We start from the raw sequence: 23,400 nt of genomic DNA, 5'->3' as shown, positions 1-23,400 counted from the left end.
CAAATCTCAGCAATATATTTTGTAGGTTCTTCAAATCTAAGCAATATATTTTGTAGACTCTTCGATTTAAATGCTGTAAGACTCTAGTGTCACAATATATATATAACTCGAAATGAAATTTATTTGTAGAGGAGAGAAGGCTGGAGAATTTAGAGAGAGTTTTATGGGTCCAGCTAAACTGGGGTACAGAAGTCAGAGAGGGAAGATTTCTACTCAAGCGAGAGGTGAGTGTCTTAAAGAGGGTGGGGGACAAACGAGATGTGTGATGGAGGGAGGTTAGTGTCTTAAGGGAGAGGGGGAAGTTTATGTTGCTGTGTATATATATATTAAGTAGAAGTTTTTTTAAACTATTGATATTAAGATTTTGTTAGTTCAATTAGTTTTTATGTATTTTCGTGATGTTGATTAATGAAAACATGCGATTTCCTGCTGCTGATAGATATTTCTGTTTATGTACATGTCCGACATCTTTAAAAAGGTGGTAACACATATATTTTCTTTGGTTACTAATTGAATTAAGCTATATTTAATGGAATTTGATACAATTTTTTTTACTTTGAAGCATTAATATCGATAAGTCACATGAGGATATCGATCATGCCAGACCTACCTTAAGACGAAGAAAAGATAATAGTTAACTCGCACAATGTTTCATACAAAGCGAATTACGAACCTTGATTTACAAAGACTTCACAGTTTATTTCTGGGCATTAGTTAGTCTCAAAATTGGACAAAATCTATTGTGTTAGGCCTTGGTTTAGTGTACCATTAATAAGTAACAGTGATATAAGGAGAAAAAATGCTGCATGTACAAATGGTGTGGCTAGCTTGAGGCCTGTATTTTTTCAGAATTGTATTAATAAAGACCTAGAGTGAGAGATTGTACAATGAAATAGAAGGGCAAGGAAAAGTATATAATCCATTAACCATTTTGCTTGCGGTGCAAATAACGTACAGTGTGAATGACTGGCCTAGGACTAAAGTTCCCACCAAGCAGTGAGGGAATTGGTCTCGCTAATGGAGCAAGTGCTGTTTTAATTATTAAATGCTGGATAGGTAATTTAATAAACACCAGGACCTTTATATGAATTTCCTACACAGCTGGCTTAACAATCATTATGATGATTAGTGATGTTAACCTTGAAATCATTATGTTCCCTGGTCTGATATTTGGAGGATATTGATTGCTGTATTAAGATGATGTCTATTGTCCAACAAAAAAATAGGGCATGAATGAAGAGAAGAATGAAAGGAAATCGTAGCAGGCCTTCAGTGCTATATCTCTGTGTGGTATGCATTTCCCACAGGGAACTTAATTGCGTTCATTCAATGAGTTTATTGTATTAACTTTTTGTGTGATGTTGGTGAAGAGCTTCCAGATTTCCTGTGGAAATAATTCTTTCTTGTTTGTGGTGTATTTTGATATGCCTAGTGTCCAATAACAAACCCATTATTTCTGACATGAGGGGGCGGGGGAGTAGGTTATTCGATCTTTTTAGACACTTCTTAGAAACGTTTGTGAAGTTACTGTGGTAACCATGAAAATGTGAAGTTACTGTGGTAACCATGAAAATTTCCGTGTACATATGTTATTAACTGCTAATTAGATTGGGCACATCTCCAAGGAATTTTTGTAATAGAATATATAAATGGAAATTGTGCTGATTGCAATTCCTCATTTCAGGGGGACAGGACAGTGCCTCACACTATTGACAAGGAAAATCAGGGAGGGACATTCAAGAGAAAGCTGTCGAAGCGAGAGAAGAAAGAACAACGGAAGAAAGAAAAGGAGAAAAAGATCAACGAGTCGGGAAATGCGGCAGAACAGCTGTACACAGACATGCCAGAGACGAGGTTCACACGCAGTATTTCGAACCCCGAGGCCGTGATGAAGAGGCGACGTCAACAGAAGGTGGAGAAGAAGCTCCAGCAGTGTCGTGGACAGGACGGACAAGGTTTGTATGAGAAAACAACAGGGGTTGTGTGGCGCTAAAAAAAAAAACAGGCATTGTGTGGCGCTAAAAAAAATAACAGGCGTTGTGTGGCGCTAAAAAACAACCACAGGCTTTGTGTGGCACTAAAAAAAACAACAGGTGTTGTGTGGCGCTAAAAAAACAACAAGCGTTGTGTGGCGCTAAAAAAAAAAACAGGCGTTGTGTGGCACTAAAAAACAACAACAGGCGTTGTGTGGCGCTAAAAAAACAACAGGTGTTGCGTGGCGCTAAAAAAACAGCAGGTGTTGTGTGGCGCTAAAAAAACAACAGGCGTTGTGTGGCGCTGAGAAACTAGTCATGAACACTGAGTTTGAACACGAATTTCATTATGAACACTGAGTTTGAAAACAAACAAACTTCATTATGAACACTGAGTTTGAAACAAACTTCATTATGAACACCGAGTTTGAACACAAACTTCATTATGAACTCCGAGTTTGAACACACTCCTTTTTAGATATGAACAGGAAAACTGAATTTGATTAGTAATTCTTCCAGTATTCTACACCATATATGTATGAGACATCCATATTTAGCGTAACCCAGAGATGAATGACTGTTTCCTTTAGTGATTATTTATTTGTTATTTCGTTTTAGTATTTGAAATGACAGTAGAATAAGAACAGATGATTTAGACAGATAACTGTTTTGTATTTTGTTGCTTCAGTGTGGGGTTTTGTCGTATCTGTATGAAGTTTAAGAACTCGTGTGTTTTAAGCTCGGTTTGTATTTTCCCTGAGGTATACCTGAATATGACAGATAAGTGTTAACTAGCAGTTAACCCTTCACTCAAACACGTGAAGAAGAAGAAAACTGATGAAAAAAATCCCCAAAGGCAGGAAGAAAAACAGTTTTTTAATGTTAACTTCAAAATTGATTTCCATTTGCAGAGTGTAATATTTCCTCAAGCTTTTGGTGAACACATATCATAAGACAATGTTTTATTTAAAATTAGGCCAGCCCGCAGCAGGGTATTTTTGTTTTGTTATTTAAAGAAAATCCATTTGTAACAACAATTGTCTTGTTATGAAATAATAAATTTGGGGGTTTTTTTTCTTTGTGTAAGATTGTTTGGGTAAGGCTGATTTTTATTGTTTTAGAAGTTCCATTCAAATTGTGAACAATTTCTTCTGTTTTGATTCCAAAGTATTCGTATTTCAAATATTAGGTGCTTCTAGTTGAATCTCCTGTTCCTGCGGGCGGGATCACCATCACTTTTAATACTAGTTTCATTGACTTTGAATACATTCTTCTCTTTTTTTATGTTCATCATGGTTATATTATATCTGCTTTATAAGCTGGACTCACATGGAACTAAAGTGTACAAACAACATGACATGCCAAACATTCCAGCGGAATATTGTATCACGAAATATAAAAAAAAATCACTGCCCACCTCAAGTACACCCGAGTATTGATTGCATCACGAAATATAACAATCACAGCCCACCTCAAGTACACCCGAGTAATGATTGTATCACAAAATATAAAAATCACTGCCCAGTCCTCAAGTACACCCGAGTAATGATTGTATCACAAAATACAAAAATCACTGCCCAGTCCTCAAGTACACCCGAGTAATGATTGTATCACAAAATATAAAAATCACTGCCCATCTCAAGTACACCCGAGTAATGATTGTATCACAAAATATGAAAATCACTGCCCACCTCAAGTACACCCGAGTAATGATTGTATCACATTTACCTCATCTCAGTACACCCGAATAATGATTACAACATTTACCTCATCTCAATACAACCGAGTAATGATTACAACATTTACCTCATCTCAATACAACCGAGTAATGATTACAACATTTACCTCATCTCAATACAACCGAGTAATGATTACAACATTTACCTCATCTCAGTACAACCGAGTAATGATTACAACATTTACCTCATCTCAGTACAACCGAGTAATGATTACAACATTTACCTCATCTCAGTACAACCGAGTAATGATTACAACATTTACCTCATCTCAGTACAACCGAGTAATGATTACAACATTTACCTCATCTCAGTACACCCGAATAATGATTACAACATTTACCTCATCTCAATACAACCGAGTAATGATTACAACATTTACCTCATCTCAGTACAACCGAGTAATGATTACAACATTTACCTCATCTCAGTACAACCGAGTAATGATTACAACATTTACCTCATCTCAATACAACCGAGTAATGATTACAACATTTACCTCATCTCAGTACAACCGAGTAATGATTACAACATTTACCTCATCTCAGTACAACCGAGTAATGATTACAACATTTACCTCATCTCAATACAACCGAGTAATGATATCAACATTTACCTCATCTCAATACAACCGAGTAATGATTACAACATTTACCTCATCTCAGTACAACCGAGTAATGATTACAACATTTACCTCATCTCAGTACAACCGAGTAATGATTACAACATTTACCTCATCTCAATACACACTAGTAACAATTACAACATAACATCTACAAACTGTTTTGTAAATATTTTAGAATGAAAAATATCACTGAAAATAGAAAATGTCACTCCTTGACCCACCCTCATTAAACATTTTCAAAAACACATTCACGTGTTGCTGTATAATCTAGTTTACACCCCGCTTCAAAGTCGTAGTAAGACTTGTCAGTGGTTAATCTTTTTAAATCTGCTAACATCTTACATGAATTAACTTGGAGTCCTTTGATTAAGATCACGACAGAAATTCTCTAGTCGACATTCAAACCGTTTGTAAGCTGTTTTTTTGACTGCATTATGTTCTGTAATTAGATTAGGGTAGACTTGAATCGTGAACTTGTGTTACAGTTTTATGTGGGGCTTAATGGTCGAGGGGTGTTTACCTTTAAAATTCATGGGTATCTGATTCACAAAAATAGCTTACACTTACACAACCGCACACACCAAAATTGATTTTTAATGTAAACACAAAATTTAACAGATGGAAAGATATGCTACATGGAGAACACAGGGGACACACTATGAATCACACAATGAACAAAACCTGGCATGTTTATAACTTCTCTCTGCGCATGACTGAACATGTATCTTTATTATTTTTTTAAATCAAAACCTTGCACTATAGTGTCCCCCTCTGTGGTGTCAGGTCATGTACATACATGTAAACAGCTGTGGACACTGGCGTATCATGAAAGATGCAAGACGGTCATATCGGATGACCAAATTAGGATTGCATTGGCATCCATTATTGATAGTGGATTTTTACCTCGAATACTGAAGGATGTCATGAAATTTTTGTAAGGGGTGAGGGAATTTAAAGTGGGTTGGAATTCTCCTTTTTGGTCAGACAGCTGGGTATGGGCAGTGAAGAAATCTCAAACAAACAGTACTGGTCTCTCATTTGTAATCCAATTGATCTATTTTTTTTCTGGGGAAAAAATAACTCACATTATAGTCCCCTATTGATTACAGTGAAGTCAGATTCTCAGAATCAGCTGAGGCAAATAATGAAAAAGTTGCTTTAGCTAAGACAGTGCAGTTTGGTTTAAACCAACATTAGCAGAGAAAGCAACAGTAGCAAAGAAAGAAAAAACAGTACCAAAAATATTCTGATTTGAGAAAGAATTAAGGAAATACACTGGTATGACAGTAGGTCACTTAGAAAAATCTAATCATAGGAACATGTTAGTAGCTGAGACATCGGGTTAGATAGTACTAAGTTAAGACAGGACAAATTAGCAAAGAACAAGCACCTCTCCGTAAAGCAATATAAAGAGCAAATACCAGACATTAACAGCAAGGGAAGAGCAGAGTTAAGCTAGAATCATAGAACAGAAACTGAATCAACCTGAGGAATCAATAGAAATCAGAAAGGTCACAAAGGTTAAACTATCATTATTGCCAGATGTCTGGAATCTGTACTCTGTCACCATCCAACACAGGGACCCGGGACTGTTAATTAAATTACATTATCTAATCAGAGAATTTCAGGGTTAGGGAGACAGGACTTGGTGCCTTGTACTGAAGTGATTTGGAGGCTGGTATGAATTGAGTTGTTTTCTGGTCTGCGGTAATCTCCTGTGAGGTGGTTCTAAGACTGGTGGAGTCATTATTTCTCCCTAATTATGATGATATGGGAGACTGAGTGTAACAGAGAAACAAACAACCTCTCCACCCTCCTATTTCCACCTGATAATTACCGAATACATAAACCAGCTGTGATTGTACACACATTCCTCTACACAGATATCTTTGTAGTATAATGGACTTGACCTCAACAGGAATTTACTTTGGGGGTCGTGCGACAGCTCCTTCATGCAAATGCGGGAATTATGCACCAAGCATGACTGTCAGATCTTGTGCACCAAGGAACATCCATTAAATGCTTAGAAGCATTGGCATATGCAAATAATTTGTCCAGAAACATCAGAATGTTATGGAAGTACATTTTGTTATTTTTTCCAAATATGAAAGGTGAATTTTTTTTTGTGAGTGATTTTTTTCTTTTCTTTTGTATACTTATAATTAACAAAAGTGAGAAAACAATTGTCTATAGTAAAAAAAAAAAAAACAACTTTTTTTGTTTATGTCATATTTTAGATAATGTTTTGAAAGAGTTGATTATGATTTTGTGAGGAATTTGTTTTAAAAAAACCTCACAAAATTGATTATGATATATATGGATTAGAAACATGATATTGGTGTAAATTAGTATGTGAAGCAAGATGTTTTCATTTAGGAAGTGTTATGATACAAATTCTGCCTTATAGAATTAATTAGTATATTGTAACAATGGAATTAAACTTGGATGGAGATTAATCAAATCCTGAAGCCTTAATTAATTTGAATTTTATTCGTATACCTTGTAAACTTTCAGTATACACGTATCGACTGTAAGCCTGTCCTAAGTAACACTCTGCTATTTATGGCATCATGGATTTTATGGCTCGACAATACACGAAAGACTTTTCAATTAACTAACAACACCTACATATAGCGTAGTAGTGGACACTCGTGTGAGACCTTCTGACTAACAAGATTCTTGACCCTAACATCCCAGAGTGCACTGATCTTTAATGACCATTTTAACCCCTTATTTTGTCCACTTAAGGAGATGGTCTACACAGTAAATGTGATAGATGTTTACACTATGTCCCTGCTCAGTTACTGACTGGGCACTAAGCTGGTTTATGATTCAATGAGACAAATTAAACCATTTTTTTCAGTTGTCGGTTGAATGAACAAAGAATTTATTCTTGGCTTTGTTAGTTCATATATATTTTTTTTCTTTTGACTTATTGAATTTCAATTATGTGACGGTGGAAATCTCATTGAGGTTTGACAGTCTACAATAGAAGTATGTGTGGTATGCGGAGTACGTGTGTAGTTCACCCCTGGTAGTGATCCTAATTAGTGTGGACTGTGCCAATATTTACAGAAAGTCTGTACAACTTAACATTCATATTAACTGTACCAGACAAGCATTGTCATAGTAGTAAGAACTCATTTTCATTGTTATTTGGATATTATGTTAAATTTAAATACATATACTCGGTGATTCTGATTTTAGTCTGTTTTGTTATCTATTTTGAAGTCAGAACTTAATCCTTTATAAGTGTTATCCATTGTTACATTAATGCATAGAGTGAGCTGAACAGTTTGTTTTACCATTTAATTTACTTCGGAATCCATGTCTGAAGTCGGCAGTCTCCTGTGTTTTTGAGTACTTTGTCATTACTTGTGTGCAAGTTAGATAAAATTATTGCTAGAATTAGCCATCAACATCAAATTAGACTCTATGGAGTAATTGTGTTTCTCAATTTCAGTGCTTTTTTATTGGATGACATTGAATGTGCATGTACATCTCTCTCTCTTTCTCTCATTCACCACCACTACATACACACAGACATTTCAGCAGCATTGCCGTGTTAAGAGATTTTAAGGTTTATATTTCAACATAATGAATTACCTTTACGTTAACATGGAAGTCCTTTCCTCGTATACTTCAAATAAATTATAATCCCCGGGGCCTTGCTGTAAAAAAAGAAATTACGACTTAACAGCTCTAAACAGTTATTAACTTAATTAATTTTCTGAGATTATACTTTATATATAGAATTACGTAACTAAATTCTTATTCACATTAAAATCACAATTTGATCAACGTGAAGAATATAATGTAAATTGCAAAAGTAGTCATATTTAATAAATTCTTTTGTGAAATGTGGTCCTCTAATATGTAACTCGGGGAACAGTGATGCTGAATCTATCAGGTTTGACAACAAATAGAAGCAAACATACAAATTAGCCAACATTATACGAGTTTCCAACAAGTCGATATGTTAGGCCACATTTCTATTGTTTTGTATTTTTTCAGGAGGCACACTGAAGATTTACGGAGAGAGCATAAAGCCAGATGTTCCGTACAAGACCCTCCTCCTGTCCACCGCTGACAATGTTCGATATGTCGTCAAGGAAACCATGGATAAGTACGGAATGGATTTCACTGTCAACGACCCTGAGGAGTTTTGTCTGGTTCAGGTAGGTCTCTCAGGTGGTTTCAGGACATGGATTGTGTCTGGTCAATAATTCATCAGAAAAATTATAAGGTGTAATGTCTTAACGCTGTGTGTTGTATAATTTATAATCACTGTAGAGGTATCAGGTAGTACACAAATTACGTCGGAAATATTCACAGAAAAAATCTGTAATGTGAAGAGAAAATCTTACCATCATCACATATCTGCGGGGGGGAAACCCACATGTTTTAGACTGACCACAATATGAGTGTGATTATTATTGAATGAAGTGCCAGAAACAGCAGTGGCCAGAATTTTAAAAGGTCAAAAATTATTTTGATATGAAAATAAGATATTATAGTAAAGAATTAGGCTGATAGATCATGATCGTATTCACATAATCCAGATACAGCAATTAATACTCGATAATTGATAGATTTTGTATCAAGAAAACTAGAGTTATATATACAGACCAAATTTGATTGTTTGAAAACCTGTTTAATGACCACAATGATTTGTACCGGTGTGGATTTTACAGGTGTTGGTGCCACCTGGTGAGCGAGAGTATCATGGGGGGAATATCGGGGAGGAGCGGATTATGGAGGACCACGAGTGCCCGCTGGCCATCGCCATGGACTTCCCGCCCACCAAAGGTCAGCACAGTACCCATAATGCAATTGTTCTGTCAGAGCAAAGTTATCACTATGCACAAACATGATCATTTTTTTAAAACAATGAAAGGTTGACATGAGTTAGGAGTCCATGTTTACATAAAACTCAGTCAACAAAACAATATTGACCTGTCAAGGTTTGCACATACAGAGATCTACCTAGTATAGAATTTAGAATCGAGTCAGGTGTTTATGCATCGACTAAAAATGGCAGACAATGAATGAGGTAGGCTGTAAATGAGAGGAGGAGATAAGAGTTCAATAAAGACACAAAAATGATGCTTGACTGTACACAAAATCAATTCTGGTCCAGGATGTGTAATGTAGACATGCTGTAACTCTTGCCTTGCCCTGCAGGTCTGACAGCTGTGTGAACTAGTTAGTTATGGACCAAGGTACATTAACAATATGTCAAAATGCATGTTTAGTGTCAGCTGAAGTACTCACAGCTCCAGTAACAATGCACATTAATGATTCTGGGACATACTGTCCCAGATGAGTGAACTGCTAACCGTTAAGTGCATTCATGATTGACATCTCACATGATAATGAAAACTTTATATGCTCATGAACGTTAAAACGTGGAATTTATGTCCGAAGTTGCATGCAGCTCTGACTACCGTTAGACCAAGTTTATATAAGTTTTACTTCCCTTGTTTTGGGATAGTACATATATTATTCGCTTGAAATTAATCAATAAAGACTTTTTACTTCGCTTTGGACTGTGTTTTGGTCAGATTTTTTTGATACAATTTTTATTGTGGTGATGTACAATTTATTGGATTTCTTTCTCTCATTGAAATTTTTGGCTAAACGATTATAACAAATATTAAATGAGAGAGGCAATTTAAGTTTTCTTTGGCCTATCATTATTCCATGGATCTATCTTTGATATACTATAACACAATTATCAAACTGAACGATATTGAAATTCAGTGTTTTGAAAGATTTCCTTTTTAATATTATTTTATTATAAACAACTGACAGCTTTTCAATCAACAGGAATAAAAATTGTAGTACTCTAAATTAAAATAGCCATTAGCCTTGGAATTAATTTTTTTAAAATTTAGGTTTACATTTTTCGAACTCTGCAGTGGATGTGACAGGTTTTAGCTGGGTATAGCTCAGTCAGTTAACGTGGCATCTTCTGATCTGCAGATTGCAGGTTTGAGTCCAATAGGGTTTTAAAAAAATTTCAGAACACTGGACAATTAAATACCGACTCTGTATTGGGCACCTGCTGTATGCAATATTGCAGGACAATTAAATACTGATATGTATTGGTATATATATCACTACATCTCTACTAAGTAGTGAATTGGTGTATGTTTAAATGAAATCACAAGATTTACATGATTAATAAAAATTCTGAACAGTGGAAATGCAAACAGTATCTGCTTACCTTGACAAAATTATAGCCATTATTCTGACATCATAATACTCATCTTCACATAATTATTGTAGCGATTATTCTGATTTCGTTCTCACCATGGCATAGTTATAGCCATTATTTTGATTTCATTGTAGGAACCATGATGTTTCACTTTCGGAGGCGATCAAACGATGCGAAGAAAACAAAACACAAGAAGCTTCGAGCAGTTTCCCACGAAGAACTCCGATCAAAGGTGGACGAAGCTCCACCACAGAAACTACCCTACCTTGTAGAACTCAATCCAGGTCAGTTAGATGTTTGTAGTATACAGTATAGTCATTTCTTTTAATGAAAATAATTTCATCAAATTGCTTGAAAATGAGTACCTGTTTGTTTATCAGTGGACGACAATGTTAATTATTTCTGGATATTTACAGATGGCTCAGATAATCCCAAGGGAAAAGTATACAGGCTGAACATGAAATTTACAGAAGTCGGAAGCGATCCGTCCATGTTCATCAAGGTGAGTGAAATTTACAGAAGTCGGAAGCGATCCGTCCATGTTCATCAAGATGAATGCTGCAGTTTAATTAAGAAAATTTCACTGGTTAAGTGGACCGGAGAATTGATGAAATTTACTGGTCTCAACAAATACTACCAGTCAGTATTTTAGTTACTTGAATGAAAACAAAAATAAAACTTTAAAACAAATTAATTTTTGATGTAAAGCCACAATATTCATGGCCTAATTACCGGGATAATAGTGAATTCAGACCGTTAAAATGTTACTTTTAAGGCTTCAAATGCCTTATTGAATAAGTAGACAAATGCCTTATTGAATAGACAAATGCCTTATTGAATAAGTAGACAAATGCCTTATTGAATAGACAAATGCTTTATTGAATAGACAAATGCCTTATTGAATAAGTAGACAAATGCTTTATTGAATAAGTAGACAAATGCTTTATTGAATAAATAGACAAATGCTTTATTGAATAAATAGACAAATGCTTTATTGAATAAGTAGACAAATGCCTTATTGAATAGACAAATGCCTTATTGAATAAGTAGACAAATGCCTTATTGAATAAGTAGACAAATGCCTTATTGAATAAGTAGACAAATGCTTTATTGAATAAGTAGACAAATGCCTTATTGAATAGACAAATGCTTTATTGAATAAATAGACAAATGCCTTATTGAATAGACAAATGCCTTATTGAATAAATAGACAAATGCTTTATTGAATAAGTAGACAAATGCTTTATTGAATAAATAGACAAATGCCTTATTGAATAAGTAGACAAATGCCTTATTGAATAAGTAGACAAATGCCTTATTGAATAGACAAATGCCTTATTGAATAAGTAGACAAATGCCTTATTGAATAAGTAGACAAATGCCTTATTGAATAAGTAGACAAATGCCTTATTGAATAGACAAATGCCTTATTGAATAAGTAGACAAATGCCTTATTGAATAAGTAGACAAATGCCTTATTGAATAAGTAGACAAATGCTTTATTGAATAAGTAGACAAATGCCTTATTGAATAGACAAATGCTTTATTGAATAAGTAGACACATGCCTTATTGAATAAGTAGACAAATGCCTTGTTGAATAAGTAGACTTGTTCTCCAAGGGCTGCGAAGGTGCATGCTATTGTAAAAACAGTGATGGAACCCAAACTCGGAATGGCCTGCACCCCAGATTCTATTAGATCTCGTTACTGCATCTGTCCACATGACAAATTTGCACTAAGGTCACCAAAGCTGTATCATTAGCGGCTCCCATTCATATCCGCTTATGGTTCCTATATGATTTGGGAAGATATGGAAAGGAAATCATCTTATCTCACACTTGCAATGTCTGTTCATTTGTTATGTTTGGTACTCGATTCCAAATCATCGATCGCTTGAATTTACTCATTTACTGTAAATACAGAGATTCAAACGTTTAGTGGATTTCACAATTACATTTAAAAACCATACTCTTAAAAGAGGTTAATATTTCGAATGATTCGGACCGATTATATACAAGAAATCACCAGAAATATTGACTGATGGGACTAGCGGATTTCAAAAACTCTGGGGTGGAGAACAACTGTTGGGCTGCTGTACTATTCTTAAGTATGGAATGTAAATCACAGAAAAGTTGCACAATACACACATAGAATTATCATCAACTGCAAATATAGAATATGTGTTATCATTTGGTGTTGTTTTGAAGCTAAAAATTTGCCTCGTATGGTTTAAAATTACATTTAATGAGAAAAAATTCGAAAAGTTTTTATGGATTTCTACTGTCCTTATTTTATTTTGTGGTATGAATAATAAGACATATATACATGTACAGATTATTCAAATCTTCAACAAACTAAAAATCTGTAAACTTGTATAAAGATAGCATCCCTTCAACCATGAAACCAAGACCAGCTTCATAAACATAACCATGATGATTTGATGTGACAATACATTGTTCGCAATCCTCAGTCGACTGTTACAGATACCAACTCTGAACTTTACAATTTCAGGTCCAAGGACCCAATATTCAGCCCCGACATTGTGTATTAGGTTTGGTGGAGAAGGACGGAGTTGTGACAGTGACTCCCACGAGCCCGGAGTCCGAAACACATGTCAACAATCAGAGGATCTCCGAAACCACAACATTACAGAACGGCATGACGGTCAGATTCGGAAAGCTGCACGTGTACCGCTTCATTGATCCGAATTTTGAAGAGGTAGGGAACTTAATGATGCTTTCTAAAAGAAGTAGTATTTCGATCACAATTAGGTTTGACAGTTGACAAATGCAGTGATACAGGGGATATTAAAGTGTTTCAAATTTAGTGTTACCAATGGAAAAGAAATGTGCCAAGTAGCTAGAGGAGTTGTCTTTCTTCCCTTGTCTGATTGTATGTTTCCATCACAGAAACTGAGAAAAGGGCAGATCCCTCCAGACGGGGCCATTCAGAAACAGAGAATTCCGCCACATCAGAAACCCATGGAGACCAGCTTCGATAGCCCTGGCCCCACCCCTTCACCCAGAGACCCCAGACAGCAGGAACCCATGGAAACACAGAGAAGGTATTTTCTGTGATGTAATCATTGTCATTAATGCCGAAAGTGTTATTGTAGTATCATAATCATTAATATTATATACTTTCAATTTCATCTCTTCTTTTTTCTTTAAAAGTTTGCGGGCCTATATCACACGATATATGCCCGGAAACATTCCGACCCACAAACATTACGTCACAATCAGATTTCTACGCCGTTAATTTTCAAATTTTTCGTGTTTTTCATCTTTTACTCAGTTAAACCGATAAAGTTATTGTTAAAAATAAAATTATTGTTAGTTTTTAAATGAAATTGAAAGTATATAATAAAAAGGTTATATACTTTGTATGGGAAATATGACGACTTCGTTTTTTGTCGCGGACGGACCTCGCAAGCTCGGTCCGTCTACACGCCAAAAAACTCGGTCGTCATATTTTCCCATACAAAGTCTATAACCTATAAATATGATTAATATATAGTGTAAAAGTATTACTGTGGTGTCATAATCATTTACAATTAATGTCGGCTTTGTAGAGATTTTACTGTGGTGTTGTAATTATTACAATTAATGTCGGCTTTGTAGAGATTTTACAGTGATGTCGTAATTATTACGATTAATGTCGGCTGTGTAGAGATTTTACAGTGATGTCGTAATTATTACAATGTTGGCTGTGTAGAGATTTTACAGTGATGTCATAATTATTACGATTAATGTTGGCTTTGTAGAGATTTTACAGTGATGTCATAATTATTACGATTAATGTCGGCTTTGTAGAGATTTTACTGTGGTGTCGTAATTATTACGATTAATGTCGGCTTTGTAGAGATTTTACAGTGATGTCGTAATTATTACGATTAATGTCGGCTGTGTAGAGATTTTACTGTGGTGTCGTAATTATTACAATTAATACTGACAGTGTCTGTAATTGTACTCGCTGTTGAAAATCAATGAGTTGTGGGAATTATGTGTGTGTGGAGTTACATGTAGGTTACTGTATGGATGTCTTGTAATATTTCATAGTTCTGAGAGATAAGATGGAACGTTTAAACATACAGTTATTTACTTTGTGTTTAACTTGTACACCTTATGGGGGAGAGACCACCCACACGATTTCTCCAGGCCCCTCTATCCTGCGCAATTTGTTCCAGTTCATTCCATGCTTTTCCTATTGTTTTGGTGTCGGGCCCCAGGTCTCTCCGCCAGGTGTTTCTTGGCCTACCCCTCTTGCGCTTTCCTTGTGGGTTCCAGGATAGTGCTTGTGATGCAAGTATACATGTGACTGGCGTAGATTGTGCCCTATCCCCCCCTTCAATATCTCCCCTTTGATTGGTTTGTTCTCTGCTGAAGTTTAGTGTGGACGATCTTGTCAGGAGGTCTGGAGGGTTCGTCTCAGACGTGTTGATGTCTGGATTCTGTTAGTTGTTGTAACAGTTGTCCTCCATGTTTCTGACTCATACAAGGCCTCTGCCTTAATGTTGCTGTGGAACAGTTTGACTTCATTGCAAGTCTTGACATCCTTGGCCTTCCAGATGTTTCTGAGTGACAGGAATGCTGCTCTGGCCTTTCTTAGTTTTCACGTCTGCCTCTGCTTACTGATCCATTATACTGCCATGTTATGTACAGGCTACAGTAGTACTGATAACATGTAATATTGTTTGTATTTTCTAGGAGTGTTCCTCAGCCCATGGGATCCCCTCGGAGGGAGGAGAACTCGTACCCTCCCCACAGACAGGGAAGTGATGCTCTTCCTGCGGTTCTGGAGTTCAGAGAAGACAGTAAGACCTATTGTTGATGTTGTTAGTGTCGTTAAAAATGACAATTCTGATGGCCGTTATTTTTTTTTGAGGACTTCTATTGTTTTCTTACCCACAACTTTAGGAATTTTTGGAATCAAGTAATTTAGCAGTGTTTTTTAAAGTCAGAAAAACAACAAGAATAGAATAAGATTTTCACATGATTGTACGCCTTTCTATTCCGCACATCTCATTCGTAGCAATGGTTTTTTTTTTAAAATATGTGTTAGATTTTTTTGTTTTTTTTGTTTTTTGTTTGTTTGGGTTTTTTTTTTGTAGCCTTGAGGCAGCAACATTTACTCTTTTTTGAGAATTCAGACATAACAAACACTGACTGCAATTTGAATCGAGTTTGAAATAGCTAGGGAATATTTTACAGATTTTATGAGTGTTATTCACAAAAACAGATAAAACTGAGACATCCTACGGCACTGCAACCAGCTGCATCTCCAGGGATACGATTTATTTTATTTTCCTTTCTTCTTTGCACTGCATGACTAGAGTATTTTTTTTGACCCAAAACATTTTTTTTATTTTGGATTCATAGGTTTAAATCTTTTGTAAAGCATTATGTCTTAGCAAACAGTGTGGGTAATTGTGTTAAATATTAATCCATTTCTTATTAACTGCTGATTGATATTTTCAGAGGAAGAGCATTTCTTTGCGAACATTATTCTGGACTCTGCCACAGCGGGTATCCAGTTTAAGCTGGCTCCTACCTACACTATATACCTAGCGGTCCGGTTCTCTCTGTCCAATGGCTACAGGTCGGATCTCAGTCCTCAGGACAAGGCCATCAAAATTACTGACCTTGTGATCAAGATTGCCAACTTCACACATCAAGCCATTCATGTGAGTTACAGTTTCTCTCTCCTCACAGAAAAGAATGATTGGAATCTCTGTAAATGTCCAGGCATCACTGAAATATTTCATGTTTTATTTTGTAATTCTATAATGAAAATATTGGATGAAGGTCCAGTTATTTTGAGATTTAATGAGTGCAGTAAAACATGCTTATAATGAACATACTTGTCTAATTCACGCCTATTACGAAGTGATATTTATTTCCCTATGAGAGGAAAATAATGAAATTTGTAATGGATATAAATTAGTTTGGTTATAAAGAACTGTTTTTCGCTGGCCCAGGTGGTTCAATATAACCATGTTTTTCTGTAATAGTGAATAACTGTGTGTAGATATAGTGTTACCATGGTTACATGTGTATTTCCAGTCCCACAGAGACAACCCGGCAGCCCTAGCCTTCTGGATGGCCAACTCCTCCGAGATCCTCCACTTCTTCAAACAGGACCACGATATTCACCCCTTCAGCCAGGATGCCCAGGAAATGCTGGCCGAGTCTGTGCAGATGGCGTTCCACCATCTTAATCGCTGTCTTCAGTACGACCTTCAGAGGACACTGCCAGCCTTTCTAGATGACGGTGATGATGATGATTCTAGTGGTAGGTGTTTCTGTCTCGGCCAGTATCAAACATCAGAAACGTTATTATAGCACACACTCAAACGAATTTCACTATTTCCCACCATAGATGTGCCCTTCGGGGGGTATTAGTCCTGTTGGGACCTTTCTAATTATTTACATTATGTATCCCCATAGCAACTAGGGTTGTGGTTCTTGTGTTTCCTTGTCAACTCACATTTAGAATTTTATAGACCAGTAACATTGATTGACATCTTACACAACAGGCTTTTGCAGATTTCAAATCATATGCTTATCATTGACTTTTCGTCTCTGATCATTCTGTATCCCTTATAAGGCAGTCTTGGTTTTGAGGTGGCTATTTTTTTTTATCTCTGCAGATAAGAACAAGATGCAGTACAACAGAGGCCGACCTTCACTTGGCGATGTCCTTGACACTCTGACGTCAGCCATGAACTTGCTGCGGCGTTGTCGCGTGAATGCTGCCTTAACCATTCAGTTGTTCTCGCAGCTTTTCCACTTTATCAACATGTGGCTCTTCAACATCCTGGTCAAAGAGCAGCACCAGTTCTGTATGCGTGTTTGGGGCGTTCGCCTGAAGCGGCGCCTGAGCAGTGTGGAGGCCTGGGCGGAGAAACAGGGACTGGAACTAGCCGCAGACTGTCACCTGTGTAGAATTATTCAGGTAGGTGTGACTGTCACCTGTTTATGTTTATTCAGGTAGGTATGACTGTCACCTGTTTCGGATTATACAGGAAGGTGTGACAGCATCTTGTTCAGTGTTTTGAAAGATCGGGAAGAAAATGCTAGTGTGTTATTGCAGAGTCAGGATTCTCATCTGTTTTGTGTTTTTTAGGTAGTATCACACTTCTTTCATTATGGTATTTTACAACTAATTGTGTGTCACCTGAGGAGCAGTACTTGGTTTGTCGTCTGTCTGTCACAGCTTAGAAAATAGAGTTTGGACCTTATCATGTGGCATGTGTACTATTTAGTGGGTTTCTTGTGTATTTAGTGGGTTTCTTGTGCACTATTTAGTGGGTTTCTTGTGTACTATTTAGAGAGTTTCTTGTGGACTATTTAGTGGGTTTCTTGTGGACTATTTAGTGGGTTTCTTGTGTACTATTTAGTGGGTTTCTTGTGTACTATTTAGTGGGTTTCTTGTGCACTATTTAGAGGGTTTCTTGTGCACTATTTAGAGGGTTTCTTGTGTACTATTTAGAGGGTTTATTGTGCACTATTTAGAGGGTTTCTTGTGTACTATTTAGAGGGTGTCTGTCTTGTGGACTATTTAGAGAGTTTCTTGTGTACTATTTAGTGGGTTTCTTGTGCACTATTTAGTGGATTTCTTGTGTACTATTTAGAGGGTTTCTTGTGCACTATTTAGAGAGTTTCTTATGGACTATTTAGTGGGTTTCTTGTGCACTATTTAGAGAGTTTCTTGTGTACTATTTAGAGGGTTTCTTGTGCACTATTTAGAGAGTTTCTTATGGACTATTTAGTGGGTTTCTTGTGCACTATTTAGAGAGTTTCTTATGGACTATTTAGAGGGTTTCTTGTGCACTATTTAGAGAGTTTCTTGTGTACTATTTAGTGTCTGTCTTGTGTACTATTTAGAGGGTTTCTTGTGCACTATTTAGAGGGTTTCTTGTGTACTATTTAGAGGGTGTCTGTCTTGTGGACTATTTAGAGAGTTTCTTGTGTACTATTTAGTGGGTTTCTTGTGCACTATTTAGTGGATTTCTTGTGTACTATTTAGTGGATTTCTTGTGTACTATTTAGAGGGTTTCTTGTGCACTATTTAGAGAGTTTCTTATGGACTATTTAGTGGGTTTCTTGTGCACTATTTAGAGAGTTTCTTGTGTACTATTTAGAGGGTTTCTTGTGCACTATTTAGAGAGTTTCTTATGGACTATTTAGTGGGTTTCTTGTGCACTATTTAGAGAGTTTCTTATGGACTATTTAGAGGGTTTCTTGTGCACTATTTAGAGAGTTTCTTGTGTACTATTTAGTGTCTGTCTTGTGTACTATTTATTGGGTTTCTTGTGCACTATTTAGAGAGTTTTTTGTGGACTATTTAGTGGGTTTCTTGTGCACTATTTAGAGAGTTTTTTGTGTACTATTTAGAGGGTTTCTTGTGCACTATTTAGGGAGTTTCTTGTGGACTATTTATTGGGTTTCTTGTGCACTATATAGAGAGTTTCTTATGTACTATTGAGAGGGTTTTTTGTGTATTATTTAGAGGGTTTCTTGTGCACTATTTAGTGGGTTTCTTGTGTACTATTTAGAGAGTTTCTTGTGTACTATTTAGTGGGTTTCTTGTGCCCTATTTAGAGGGTTTCTTGTGTACTATTTAGAGGGTGTCTGTCTTGTGGACTATTTAGAGAGTTTCTTGTGTACTATTTAGTGGGTTTCTTGTGCACTATTTAGTGGATTTCTTGTGTACTATTTAGAGGGTTTCTTGTGCACTATTTAGAGAGTTTCTTATGGACTATTTAGTGGGTTTCTTGTGCACTATTTAGAGAGTTTCTTGTGTACTATTTAGAGGGTTTCTTGTGCACTATTTAGAGAGTTTCTTATGGACTATTTAGTGGGTTTCTTGTGCACTATTTAGTGGGTTTCTTGTGGACTATTTAGAGAGTTTCTTGTGTACTATTTAGTGGGTTTCTTGTGGACTATTTAGTGGGTTTCTTGTGTACTATTTAGTGGGTTTCTTGTGTACTATTTAGTGGGTTTCTTGTGCACTATTTAGAGGGTTTCTTGTGTACTATTTAGAGGGTGTCTGTCTTGTGGACTATTTAGAGAGTTTCTTGTGTACTATTTAGTGGGTTTCTTGTGCACTATTTAGTGGATTTCTTGTGTACTATTTAGAGGGTTTCTTGTGCACTATTTAGAGAGTTTCTTATGGACTATTTAGTGGGTTTCTTGTGCACTATTTAGAGAGTTTCTTGTGTACTATTTAGAGGGTTTCTTGTGCACTATTTAGAGAGTTTCTTATGGACTATTTAGTGGGTTTCTTGTGCACTATTTAGAGAGTTTCTTATGGACTATTTAGAGGGTTTCTTGTGCACTATTTAGAGAGTTTCTTGTGTACTATTTAGTGTCTGTCTTGTGTACTATTTAGAGGGTTTCTTGTGCACTATTTAGAGGGTTTCTTGTGTACTATTTAGAGGGTGTCTGTCTTGTGGACTATTTAGAGAGTTTCTTGTGTACTATTTAGTGGGTTTCTTGTGCACTATTTAGTGGATTTCTTGTGTACTATTTAGTGGATTTCTTGTGTACTATTTAGAGGGTTTCTTGTGCACTATTTAGAGAGTTTCTTATGGACTATTTAGTGGGTTTCTTGTGCACTATTTAGAGAGTTTCTTGTGTACTATTTAGAGGGTTTCTTGTGCACTATTTAGAGAGTTTCTTATGGACTATTTAGTGGGTTTCTTGTGCACTATTTAGAGAGTTTCTTATGGACTATTTAGAGGGTTTCTTGTGCACTATTTAGAGAGTTTCTTGTGTACTATTTAGTGTCTGTCTTGTGTACTATTTAGAGGGTTTCTTGTGCACTATTTAGAGAGTTTTTTGTGGACTATTTAGTGGGTTTCTTGTGCACTATTTAGAGAGTTTTTTGTGTACTATTTAGAGGGTTTCTTGTGCACTATTTAGGGAGTTTCTTGTGGACTATTTATTGGGTTTCTTGTGCACTATATAGAGAGTTTCTTATGTACTATTGAGAGGGTTTTTTGTGTATTATTTAGAGGGTTTCTTGTGCACTATTTAGTGGGTTTCTTGTGTACTATTTAGAGAGTTTCTTGTGTACTATTTAGTGGGTTTCTTGTGCCCTATTTAGAGGGTTTCTTGTGTACTATTTAGAGGGTTTCTTGTGTACTATTTAGAGAGTTTCTTGTGCCTTTATTATACAGTGGTCGCAGATGCCCATACAGGTGACCAAGTGTTCCTTGGAACTCTACATTTCAATCCAAAACATGCCGATCCTTAATATAAAAACACTTTCAATAGCCTAAGGGCTATTCCAGAAATAAATACATGGGGGGGTCGGGAGGCACCTTTTGTATATACCAAGCACCCATAAAAAAAAAAAAAAAAATTACCCCATGACCCATCAAATTAATAAACTCATTTTACAATGACCCATCTAATAAAAAAAAAAAAAACTAACCAGACCCACCACAAAAATATTTTTAAAAATGAAAACGGTACAAATCTCGCGAGGTTTTCGGGACAAACATTCTAGTCAATGACGCGGTAATGCCTGTGCGACATTGTATCGCAGTAGTTCTGAAGAAACGATGTCACATCAAAAATCAAAGGCATCTATGGCGGGAATGTTGGAAAGATTGAGAGTCCAAACGATACTATTATCATGAAATGGATATGTTTTTCCACGAATCGTTCGTCTTCTAATGGAGCCCGCGCCCGGAGGCCTCTATATCACCATCACACCGACTGATAAATATAACGCATCGGTACCCTCGTATAAATCAACTAAGGTTTGCCTATTTTTATTAGAAAACGGAGTACCTATTGGTTTCAAAATATTCCCAAAATCGATGCACTGTAAACTGTAATAATCTACAGAACAGAGTTCGCCGCCATCACGTCCAAAGGGACCCTACTAAACGCGCCTCTAATTTGAAGAGTGCCATAATGGGAAGTTATGGGCTGCAAAGAGCGACAACTCGAATAGTTCTATGTTATTTCCGATTTCGAAAGCACGTTTTCAATTTTCCCTCCGACGTTTTGTAACCAACACGACAAGAGCAACAATAAAAATATTCTGAAAACTCAACACCCACGTGGCACAAAATAAAACAACAGAAACTACCCACTACCCATAATAAATATTTTTTTAACAGTCCAACCACGGACCAATTAAAATATGAAAAAATACGACCACCCACACAAAAAAATATCGTTTGCCGCCCGACCCCCCATTTGATCATTTCTGGAACAGCCCTAAGTAAGAATTGAACAAAGAAGGAGGGTTTTTGTACATCATTTGGGGGAAATATATACACAGTGCATATTATAATGAAGGGAAAAAAATACACAGTGCATATTATTATAATGAAGGAAAAAAAATACACAGTGCATATTATTATAATGAAGGGAAAAAAAATACACAGTGCGTAGCTGTTATTATGAAATGAAAATACATGGTGTATAACTATTATAATGAAATAAAAATACTCAGTGCGTAACTGTTATAATGGACATGCCTCCATGTTTTACAGGCTGCTCACTTGCTTCAAGCCCCCAAGAATAGCCCTGACTGCATCGCAGACATCAGCTCCACCTGCTTCAAACTGAACTCCCTGCAGCTTCGAGAGCTTCTCCAGAGATATATTCCAGAGCCGGGGGAACCCCCTGTCCCCCACAGTCTCATAGAGGGCGTGGTCAAGATTGCAGAAAACATGGCAGATGAACTGATCAAGAACGACGGTCGACAGGTGTGTTTGGAAGAAGATGGCGACCTCCAGCTACCCTTCCTTCTCCCAGAAGACGGGTACACCTGTGATTCTATCAAAGGCATTCCAAAGGGAATCGACGAGTTTATCGAGCCTCTGGCCAAAGCGGGTACGTGTATTGCAGTATATGATGTGAGTGGTTGCAAGTGTTGTGTGAGGTGTCAAGGGGAAATAGGTGATGTCAATAAAGGTCACATGTCTGTTGTTTTTTTTTAGAGAGGTCAATGAAATGAACAATATGAAGTGAAAGGCCACTCAAAGGGGAAATTTTATTTTTACCCATAATGCAATGAAAAAAAGTATTTTGAATGTAATTGTTGTATATTCTTTTATATGATGAACTCTCTTTTAATGCAAACAAAATTTCAATATTTTGAATTATTTCTATTCAGCGGTAAAATCCTTGTGATTGCAAGCATGCTTAGATACTGATCGTAACAGAATCTATTTCCATGACGATACACTCTGTAATTGAGGGATTATATTTACAGGCCTTTGTCGTGTGATTCCACAACCCGGAGCCAGCGGAGACTGGACGGTGTATATGAGTGGGGATGATGGACCCAAAATTGATGAGGTAAATATCAAGCAATGTTAGCCTTCTGATGATGTCGATGCATGAATTAATTCAACTGATAAAAAGTACTAGCATATTTGCCTAGGAAAAAGATATATTAAAGAAATATAATTTTCACAAGTTATAATTTTCAATACCCTAGATTTGGAAATTCTTATGAGATCGGTTTGCATATTTTTGGGGAAGAAAAAATATTCTGCAAATGAGAAGGATTTTGATAGTTATTGTAAATTACTAAGCAACAGAATGTTCTGTGATGACCTTCTTCAGTACCACATCAAATAGATCTTTTATGTATTGTACTACATCTAAAGTATACAAATTTTATACACTCTATGGATATCTATCTTTGTTGTGTTTTCTTTGTTGTATTTCATTCCAAAGTTTTAGAAATGCTTAAGACCTATAGAAGAGATGTGTGATATATATTGACAAAGTTTACAAGGGTATTGTTCCCCGGCTTTGTTCAATAGCGACTCTCCAACAAGCCACGGCTACGCATGTATTAATGTGATAATGG

At 36.3% G+C, this 23,400-nt stretch overlaps 1 protein-coding gene across 4 annotated transcripts in view; it reads left to right on the top strand.

The window, feature by feature from the left end:
• LOC125674462 (afadin-like) overlaps positions 1-23,400 on the top strand; it is a 58,367-nt gene that overhangs the window by 7,314 nt on the left and 27,653 nt on the right. For all 4 annotated transcript variants that reach the window (XM_056160239.1, XM_048911607.2, XM_048911606.2 and 1 more), the window contains exons 3-16: positions 130-224; positions 1,685-1,955; positions 8,349-8,512; positions 9,029-9,143; positions 10,689-10,838; positions 10,971-11,056; positions 13,066-13,272; positions 13,464-13,618; positions 15,261-15,367; positions 16,032-16,237; positions 16,617-16,845; positions 17,204-17,508; positions 22,070-22,412; positions 22,795-22,880. In XM_056160239.1, coding sequence (XP_056016214.1) covers positions 130-224; positions 1,685-1,955; positions 8,349-8,512; positions 9,029-9,143; positions 10,689-10,838; positions 10,971-11,056; positions 13,066-13,272; positions 13,464-13,618; positions 15,261-15,367; positions 16,032-16,237; positions 16,617-16,845; positions 17,204-17,508; positions 22,070-22,412; positions 22,795-22,880 — 2,519 coding nt within the window. The remainder of the gene's footprint in view (positions 1-129; positions 225-1,684; positions 1,956-8,348; positions 8,513-9,028; positions 9,144-10,688; positions 10,839-10,970; positions 11,057-13,065; positions 13,273-13,463; positions 13,619-15,260; positions 15,368-16,031; positions 16,238-16,616; positions 16,846-17,203; positions 17,509-22,069; positions 22,413-22,794; positions 22,881-23,400) is intronic.

The sequence above is a fragment of the Ostrea edulis genome, chromosome 3 (assembly GCF_947568905.1).
Source record: "Ostrea edulis chromosome 3, xbOstEdul1.1, whole genome shotgun sequence".
Classification (NCBI taxonomy): Eukaryota; Metazoa; Mollusca; class Bivalvia; order Ostreida; family Ostreidae; genus Ostrea; species Ostrea edulis.
Note: the sequence above shows the minus strand (reverse complement) of the source record. Positions and strands in the feature narration are given on the sequence as shown.